The 9,513-nt window shown below is 51.7% G+C and overlaps 1 protein-coding gene across 1 annotated transcript; it reads left to right on the top strand.

Moving 5' to 3' along the window:
* The first annotated feature begins 440 nt into the window (after positions 1–440).
* Positions 441–830, top strand: LOC140746803 (uncharacterized). The gene has a single exon (XM_073078901.1). The coding sequence runs from the start codon at positions 441–443 to the stop codon at positions 828–830; it is 390 nt and encodes a 129-aa protein (XP_072935002.1).
* The last annotated feature ends 8,683 nt before the right edge of the window (positions 831–9,513 follow it).

Below are 9,513 nucleotides of genomic sequence, written 5' to 3'. Positions count from 1 at the left end.
AGAGGTTTTATCTAAAAAAAATCCACCATAGCGCAGGAGTCCGTCAAGGATGTATAATATCACACCTATTGTTCAACGCCTACACAGAACTCATAATGCGAATCACTCTGGAGGACTGGACTGATGGTGTGAGTATTGGTGGCCGCAAAATTGCAAACCTGCGCTATGCAGACGATACCACCTTGTTTGCGACTAGTACTCATCATATGGAAGAATTACTTCTCAAAATGGAACGCGTGACCCTCGAGTTTAGGTTAAAGATTAACCGAAGCAAAACCAAAATGATGATCATAGACCGGGCCAATTCTAACTCGCCAGAGATTAGTAACATTGCAAATTGTAATGTTATTCAATCCTATATATATCTTGGTGCTTTAATTTCAAACAATGGCGGTTGCGTAGATGAAGTAAAACGACGTATGGCAATAACCAGAACAGCAATGGACAAGCTGAAGAAAATATGGCGAAATCGAAACATTACCAAAGCCACTAAGATCTGGCTCGTTCGCACATTTGTGTTCCCCATATTTTTATACGCTGCGAAGACGTGGACGTTGCGACAAGTCGAACGAAGGAAGATAGATGCTCTGGAAATGTGGTGCTGGAGGAGGATGCTTGGAGTCTCATGGAAAGAGTTCCGTATCAACAACTCTATACTCCAGGAACTCGGCATCACACAGCGTCTATCGAACTTAGTACATCGTCGTATTTTGAAGTTCTTCGGACACGTCTCGCGGAGAAATAGCGATGCTATTGAGCGTCTCGTCGTGCAAGGAAATGTGGAAGGCACCAGAGCACGAGGAAGGTCACCTACGCGATGGACTGACTAAATTAAATCAGCTGTGGGCGGCCCATTGCATGACTGCACCAGAATATCGGCTAGCCGAGAGAAATGGCGAGACATCGTAAGGCGAACTACATCAGGCCCCCAGGAAAAACAAGAAACATGATGACCACGACCGCTCTGCCAAGAGTGCAACGACAAAGAAGAAATATATTTTTAATTAAGAATATCAAAGAAGTATTAATTTTTATCTGGATAAATTATTTATGATTTAGGCAAGAAATTTTGTCTAAATCCGATTAACCGATTTCAACATTACCTCGCATAGACGTTGGTAGAAAAACGAAAAATAAAAACAATTTTCTTTCATGAGAAAATTACCGACATAAAAAAGTAAGCAATTTATTTTAGAACACTATTAGTATTAAAATATATATTAACTTTTATATTTGATATACTTAGACTGGTTTTCCCTTAAACGTCTTTTCGGGTTTTGTATTGGACTTGCGTGCAACTGCACGTCACAAAATATTCAATCGGTGACATGAAAGGGGTTGTAAATTGCAATTTATTTCGCTTCCGCTGCAAATACTGTGTTGAATAGAATTCGCGCCTTACAATATTTATACTCTGTAATATGTAGACCACTACACTAGTAAAAATAATATATATATAACGGAGTAACACCGGCCGTAGTATTTTTAAAAGGCGTGACGTCAGCACCGCTGACGTCACAATTGTTGTTGTAGTACTGAATGACTCATAATGAAACCTTCGAAAGAAAACCACACGAGAATTGTTGAGCTTCGTTCATTCTTCGGGCAGCATAACGACGTCCTAAGGAGGTCCGCACTGTTCCACAGCTCGAGCAGTAATGCCTCGATGCGTGGTGTTTTTCTTGCTAGGCCGTTGCCGGCCCTGCAGGAGTCCTTTCAAAGGCTAAGCCTTCCTAAGGAGGTGTGCTCCCGCTGCCTGTGAATACAGGCAGGTCCTTGGGTTGGTAGCCAGAGGGGTTTTTTTTTTTAATAATAAATATGTAGATTCAAATAACCTTCTTCTTAGCACCCCTATGCACTCCTCCTCCTTTTACAAAAAATCCTTTACTGTTGTTGCTGTCCGTCTCTGGAATTCTCTCCCTAAATCTATCCGTCTATCCAGTTCCTTGCATATCTTTAAGAACCAAGTCAAGGCTCATTACTTGCAGCTTTGACTTGGTTTCCTTCTTCTGTTTATCCCTTCTTCCTCATAACCTATATTTCCTTCTTACGTTTCTCTTCTTACCTCTACTACATCATTCATATGTATTTATGTATATAATTTCTTTTCTGTATGTGTACACCCTACCTTTCACGATCTCATATATCTTTAACTCCATCCCAAAGGTTGTCTGGAAGAGATCGCTTCTAAGCGATAAGACCGCCTATTTGTATGCTGTCTCATAAATTGTTTTTATATCTTGCTTATATTTGGTGTACAAATAAAGAATATGTTGTTGTTGTTGTTGTTGTTGTAGATTAATGTATATGTATATGATTTTTTTTTCCCATCTGGCATACCTGTGGTTTGGTCTGTTTGAGCCGTGGTTCTACGGGCCCGTAAGCCCGATAGTGGAGTCAGTCAGTGGTCGTTGTAGTCAAATCCGGTGAGGGCGGCACTCTCGAGTGCCGCGGTCTTCTTAGATGCTTCTCATGAAGCCCCGACGTCCGCCGGCGGGTCCCGCGCCAGGAGATCGCGCAGGAACGCCCTGCGGTCCGGTGGTCGAGTGTGGAGCGGCGCCAGATCCCGCAGGTGCGGGAATCGCGCCGCGTCGACACGCTCGAACATCTTCGTGGCGAGGCGGCCGATGAAGTCGTCCAGGCTCTCGACTCGTAAGTCCCTCTGGATGACTACGTTCCTGACGTACCACGGCGCGCCGGCTACCTGCCGTAGCGCCCGCGATTGAATTATCCGCAGGCGTTTGCGCTGCGGTTCGCTCACGAGCGCATACCAGGCCAGCGCCGCGTACGTCAAGCGGGGTCTTATATATTGCTTGTAAATGCAGAGTTTGACATCCAGACGGAGGCTCGAGGAGAGCACTGGACGGAGGGAGAAGCTGGCCGCCCTCGCGCTGGTGATGACGGCATCCACGTGGGGCTTCATGGTCAGCTTCCAGTCCAGGGTCACGCCCAGGTACTTCGCCCGGGTGGACCACTGGACGTCCAATCCATTGAGCTTCAAAGTGGGGTCGTTTGGTGAGAAGCCACCAATTCTGACCGCTTGGGTCTTCCCCACATTCACCGACAGTCTCCATTTTGAGAGCCAGTCAGGGAGGGCGTCTAGGGCACGTTGCATCTTCGACGCGGCGTGTCTGGAGTTCAGTGAAGTCGTCACATACGCCGCGTCGTCTGCGTATAGGGCGAGTAGAGCCCCCCCTTCCGCTGGAATGTCGTCGGTGTATGTGGAGTAGCAGGTCGGAGAGAGGCAGCTTCCCTGCGGGACTCCAGCTGCCACGGGGTGCTCGTTCGATGGCGTCCCGTTGACCACCACTCTGAAGCTTCTGTTCTTCAGGAAACTGGAGATCACCTTGACGATACGCCTGGGCGCCGACGACTGCGAGATCTTGTAGAGCAGGCCGTCGTGCCAAACACGGTCGAACGCCTTTTCCATGTCGAGGAATACTGCACACGCTCGCTCCTTCTTGTTCAGGGCGGCGGTGAGGTGGTGCAGCACCCTCGACAACTGTAGAGTCGTAGAATGTTCCGGCCGAAATCCGTATTGCTCTGGTCAGGGTGTTAAATGTGGTACCATGTGTTGCAGCAGGAGCTTTTCAAACACTTTCGACACGCATGGTAGGAGAGTAATGGGCCTATAGCTCTCAGGCTTCAGGGTGTTCTTCCCCGGCTTGGGCAACATGATGATGTGCCCAATTTTCCATGAGTGCGGGAATGTCCCCGTGCGCAGGATGCCGTTGAATAGGCGCGTGACGGCCACCACCGTCTTCCTAGGACGTTGGCGGAGTACCGTGTTGGTAATACCATCTGCGCCGGGAGCCTTTCTGGCTTGAGTCCTTTCAATCGCACGCTGGACCATGCTCGGGGAGAAGACAACGGGTTCTTCATCTGGAGCTATAGGCTGTGCGAGGTAATCTGTGAGGTGTTGCTCGACTGCTGCAATGTGCTCCGTCGCTTGTGACGGGTTCGGCCGGAACTGGCGTTCTAAGTGTTCGGCGAAGATCTCCGCGCGATCTTCCGCCCGGTATCGGGGCGTACCGTCCGCATGCAACAGGGGGCGGACCGGGGCCGGGGAGTGCGACAGCTGGCGGCAAAGCTTGTGTAGTGAGGGCCAGTCATCATGGGCCTCCCCTAACCGAGATTCCCATCTCTCGGTGGCATGCGCTTCCAACTCGACCTTGAGCTTCTCTATAGCTCGGTTGAGGAGAGTCTTTTGCGTCGGGCATCTCGTCTTCTGCCAGCTCCTTTGGAGGCGCCTTTTGTGGGCGATGAGTTGGCGGATGTGGGGCGGCAGTGGGGGTAATCTCCCATGCGCCGGTACCTCGGTTGTGGTAGCATCCAAGGCGCCCCGTATGCTGGCGGTGAGGTCGACTGCGAGTCCCGTGCAGATGGGTCGAGTTGGAGTGGTGATCTCCAGTTGCTCCTTGAAGAGAGTCCAGTCCGTTTTACGACGTGGCTTCGGTGGCGAGACTCTGAGTGGTGTCTTCGCCAGGACCAGCAGGACGGGAACATGGTCGGACCCCATGCCGTCTAGCAGCGACTCAAGTGCGGGCTGTACTCCTAGTCCTCGGAGAACAGCAATGTCGATGTCGTCCGGCGCGTGCGTCTGTCGGTCCGGGTAGTGAGTGGGGCATTCAGGGCCCCTCACCTCATACCCACAGCGCTCGGCGTCATCGAAGAGGCGTCGTCCGTTGGGACACGTAGTATGGCTGTTCCACCCCGGATGTTTTACGTTCCAATCGCCGGCGGCTATGGTCGAGTGCGGCGCGTCCAGCAATTTGTGGACGTCGGCCAGCTCTAACCTGCCGCCCGGCGGGCGGTATACGCTGAATATCCGGAGCGGGGTGTCGCCGAAGCAGGCCTCAATCCCGAGGGCCTGCATACTTTCCAGCTGTTGAGCTGGAAGAGGCAGGTGGATAAGCTTTCGACGGACGAGCACCATGAGCCCTCTGTACGGGCTACCTGAGTCGTTAATCTCGTCCTGGCGGTATCCGATGTATCCTGGAGTCTTGAAGAGGTCTGACGAGGACAGGAGAGTCTCGGAGACCAAAGCCACGTCGATATCCTGTTCCCGCAGGAGGAGTCGGAAGAGCGCGGCCTTCTTCTTTAGGCCGCGGGCGTTCCAAAATAGAATACGCAGGGGCTTGCTATCCATAGTGAGCGGACATGCTCGCTATGCCGCTACGGATAGCTGGCCCCGTGTCGTGGCCCTCACCCATGGCTGTAATCACCTGTTGCAGCATCTTTGTGAGGTCCTGCAGCACCCTCAGCTGTTTGCTGCAGGCCTCTTCGCTGGTCCCCTAGCTCCGTTCTGATCTGAGAGCGGGAGCGAGGGTAGGAGCGGGCGTTCTTCTTCTAGGCTGCCTCCTGGCAGCAGGTGCAAGTGCGGGTGGGGCGGCCTTTGCCTTCTTCCCCCTCTTCCTCCGACTCTTCACTGGAGCCCCGCCATTCGTCCCGTTGGCTGCGGCCATGAGGGAGCCCTCGTGCTGCTCCTCCACGGTCCGCGGCTGTACGGGAGTCACCGATGGTTGCGTCCGCCTCATCTCTGCCGGCTTGACAGAGAGGGCAACCGTGCCAGCGCGCTTGTTGCGCGCTTCCCGCCGAAACACCGGACACGATGTGTGATTGGTGGGGTGCGGTCCACCACAGTTCGCGCAGGTCGCTGGCTCCTCCCGCGGCCTGGGGCACTCGTGGGCCGCGTGCTGCTCGCCGCAGCGCACGCAGGCCAAGTGCCGATGGCAGTTATGCGAGCTGTGGCGGAACTGCTGGCACCGGTGGCACTGGGGCGGTCCCTTCTTCCCGCGCCAAGCCTCCACCTTGATGCCAGGCATGCACAGCAGTTCTCTGACTGCGTAGATGCCCGGCAGGAGGTCCTCGGTCCTCTTGAAAATCGCGAGGAAGATGCAACCGGGCCGTCCTCCTCGGGCCCGGATGGCGCGCACGTATTCTGGGACATACCCCAGTTCGCGGAACTCATCCTGGATCTCCTGCGGGTCGGTATCAGCGGGCAGCCCCCTGATGGCCACCCTCACGCTCTGCTCCGCAGGCAGGGAGTAGGTGTACCAACTGATTCTCTCCCGGGTCTCTAGATCGGTGAGGTACGATTGTATTAATCTGTACTCACCGATTTTCTTCGGGGAGAATCGTACTCCTTGTCAAAAGGGGCGCGCGTTCGGTGCTCTACCCAACCTCTCCTTTAGCACCTTGAAGTGATGGTGCCAGTTGGGGAGCTTCTCCACGATGAGCGGAGGGAAGCGTGTCTTAGGCGGCTCTTGCTGGCCGACAGAGGGGGCTGCTGTAGTCGGCGTTCCTACTGCTGCTCCCTGGGCTGTGCTGGTGCTCGGTTGCGGCGACAAGGTACGCGGCTGCGGCGGCGCGGCTCGTGGCGCGCTTGTGGTCGCAGTCGCGGTCGCGGCGGGCTGGGCGGCGGGCTGCGTTGCGCCCGACGCTCTCTGCGGGTCGGTGCGCTTAGCAGGGGCCGCGGGCCTTGGAGCGGCCTGCGGGATGTTGGAGGGGCGTCAGGCATCAGGGGCGCGCGGCGCTGCTGGAGTCTCCCTGGCTACTGGTGGCGGGCGCGGGGCGCCCGCAGTCACCGCAGCGAAGGAGCTAGGAGCCGGCGTCGGTATGTCGCGCGGCGTGGTGGTCGATTCCGGATCCGGGCGAGGGCCTGGGTCGGAAAAAATCCGTAGCACCCGACCTCTCAGCCGCGGATCCCGGATAGCGGGGCGCTTGATGTCCCTGGAGGCGGCTGCGGCGTCCTCTTCTGGGCTTCTCCGGTGCCACTGGGCCCGGTCGGCGCGGTAGCTGTCCCAGAAGTCTTGGACCGCAGCTACCTCCGGTCCAGGGGCTTTCTTGGCGCGGGTAGCCTCCAAGACGAAGTCTAGGAGGGTATCCGTGACTTCGTCCGGGGTGGTATCCTCCTGGAGGAGCTGCGACCTAACCAGCTCGTCATACTTTTGCCTGGTGCCTGGAGAAAACTCCGACAACCAGGCAGGCGCTCGACTCCGGGAGGAGATGGTGTCACAGCCGCTTGAGCCGGGCTTACCGGCGTGATGCGGGGAGGCGGGAACGCCGGGCGCGACGGACGCGCGACGGCTGCCTGTACAGGCGAGGGCGTCGGCGTCGGCGTCGTCGACCCTTGGCGTGTGGTTTCTGGCCCGCGGGGCCCGACTGGGCGCGGCGGGGCGGGAGTCGTAGGGCGCGAGGGTCCCGGCAGCCGCGGCGCGGATGGGGGAGCGCGCTGCACATCAGTGAGCGTCTCCGCCGATCCGCACATGGGCGGCGCAGGGATCCCCGGCGTCGGGGTGGTATCGCCACTGCTTCTTGCGCGGCTGGCGGCGCGCGCGGTCTCGCTCCTGCGCATGCCGGAGTGACCGCGGGCGCGATGAGTCGCGCTGCGGCAGGGGTGGCGCGGCTAAGCCGCGGGCTTCCTCTTCTTTGGGCATTTCGCCCTCGCTGTGCGGGCGCCGCAACCCTGTAAGGGGTGCGGCGCGGGTGCTGGTTCGACGGATGATCCCCTCAGAAGGCTAAATCTTCCGGCTCTTTCTCTCCCGAATATCGAATGATATGTGGGTAGAGAACGAATGTGAAGCGGAGCACACGGCCGAGTGTAGATGGCGCGCGATGCAGCAATCCCAATGCCTCGATGTCGCCAGTACGGCCCTTTTTTATAGGACCGGCGCACGTGCACTTGTTTTCCTATTTAAGATGCAGGTAGTTTTACCTCAGGTGTTTAATCATTTCATTTTATAATAGGAGAACTGCCGTATTTGCTCCGACACGGCCATTCTGACAGGCGGCGCGTGCTCTGCACCTGCCTGCGTTGTGAAGTTCAAACTCTGAAAGAAAATAGTTTCTTTGAGGCAGGTATCTGTAAGCAACACATGTTGCCATTACAGATTACAGATGGTGTTATAAAAGCGGCACATTAAGACATATCCCATGCACCTGTCTTGTAAATTATATATTTATTTATTTATTTATGTATTTGGGAAACAAACAATTCATACTATATAACAGCTAAATGATTCATACATACAAGCAGAAGAATAATTAAAGTTTCCACTGTTAAATTTTACATGAAGATAAAAGCAAAATAAACATGAAGTAGCACAATGGAAAGGAAGAGAAACACATACATTAAAATAATGCAGAAAAAATAATTATGTAAAAATCTATTTAAGTTTTTGCATTATCTGTCATACACACCTCCTGTAGATACCTATCGAGTTACAGAAAGGTATACGCTTTGAAGGTGCTTGTTGTAATAATTACATGACCGAAATATAAAAGTACTGCTGGTATATTTAGTTCTAGTAAGAGGAATGTAAAACAACGCTCTACATCGAGAGTTAATTCTTGGGCAACTAAATTGGATTTGACGGAGAAGAAAGGGAGAGTCAATGTGTTCATTTAAAATTTTATATAAAAATAATTGATTTCTCTCTGATCGTCTATCTGTAAGGGTTATGGTAGAAGGTACATGTTTATATCTATATTTTTGATGTTTGATAAATAAATGAAATATTTTTTCTAGCTTTGCTTGTTTTGTTTTGTGTAACGGATTCCAAACAACAGAGCCATACTTGAGTGTAGATCGGACATACGCGTTAAAAAGAACGGATAAAGTCGTACTATTTTTAAAATCTTTGCTAATCCTCAAGATGAAGCCAAGCATACGAAAAGCTTTAGGGATGACATAGTTTAGATGATTGCTGAATGTCAATTTCCTGTCTAGTATAATTCCTAAATCTTTTATCTCTTCCACACGGATAATAGGGGTGCTTTCGAATATATAATTAAATTTAATATGATTTGGGCTCCTCGAAAAAGTAATAACGTTGCATTTATCAATGTTTAGATGTAAGAATTTAATTTGGCAATAATTTATAAATTCATTAAGGTCTTTTTGAAGATCCATACAGTCTGTAATAGTTTTTATTTTTAATTTTCATGTCATCAGCATATAATAATATATTTGAATGTTTAAAAATATTTGAAATGTCATTTATAAATGTCATTCAGTGATTGTCTGATTTCCGTCATAATCAGTCGTGTCGCTCGCGTGCTCCAATTAAGAGCAGAAAGTGCGTACATATCAAAACGTCGCCGCGCCGCCGGCCGCGCCGCGTTCGTTGCGATAACCCAGTTAAAGTGCAAGGTGTTATAACCGATTGTATTATACATATCATTAAGGTGCAGCTACACTTGTCGTAAGTATGGCTAAGCAATCCCCGATAAAATTAAAAACGGAAACGGAACATATGCTCTATGAAGCATATATAAAAGAAAAAGCTGAGAGAGAAAATCTTGAAGGCATAATTAACGACTTCAAGAGTCAAATAGCTCAATTACAACAAGAAATCGCAGAGCTAAAAGCAGAAAAAAATACCACGAGGAATGAGAATATTCCAAATAAGCAGCCTACTCGTTCGGTAACATACACTACCGATGAGGAAGAACTTGCGAAAGAAACGGAGTGGATTAGACAAAAAAGCAGAAAAAAGAGGAAATTAGCGA

This window comes from Epargyreus clarus, unplaced genomic scaffold, assembly GCF_041222505.1.
Source record: "Epargyreus clarus isolate Ecla_fem2 unplaced genomic scaffold, WU_Ecla_fem_2.2 ptg000013l, whole genome shotgun sequence".
Classification (NCBI taxonomy): Eukaryota; Metazoa; Arthropoda; class Insecta; order Lepidoptera; family Hesperiidae; genus Epargyreus; species Epargyreus clarus.
Note: the sequence above shows the minus strand (reverse complement) of the source record. Positions and strands in the feature narration are given on the sequence as shown.

Excerpts from the sequence above, each read along its gene's own strand:
- LOC140746803 (XM_073078901.1), top strand. The coding sequence starts at position 441 with ATGGACAAGCTGAAGAAAATATGGCGAAATCGAAACATTACCAAAGCC.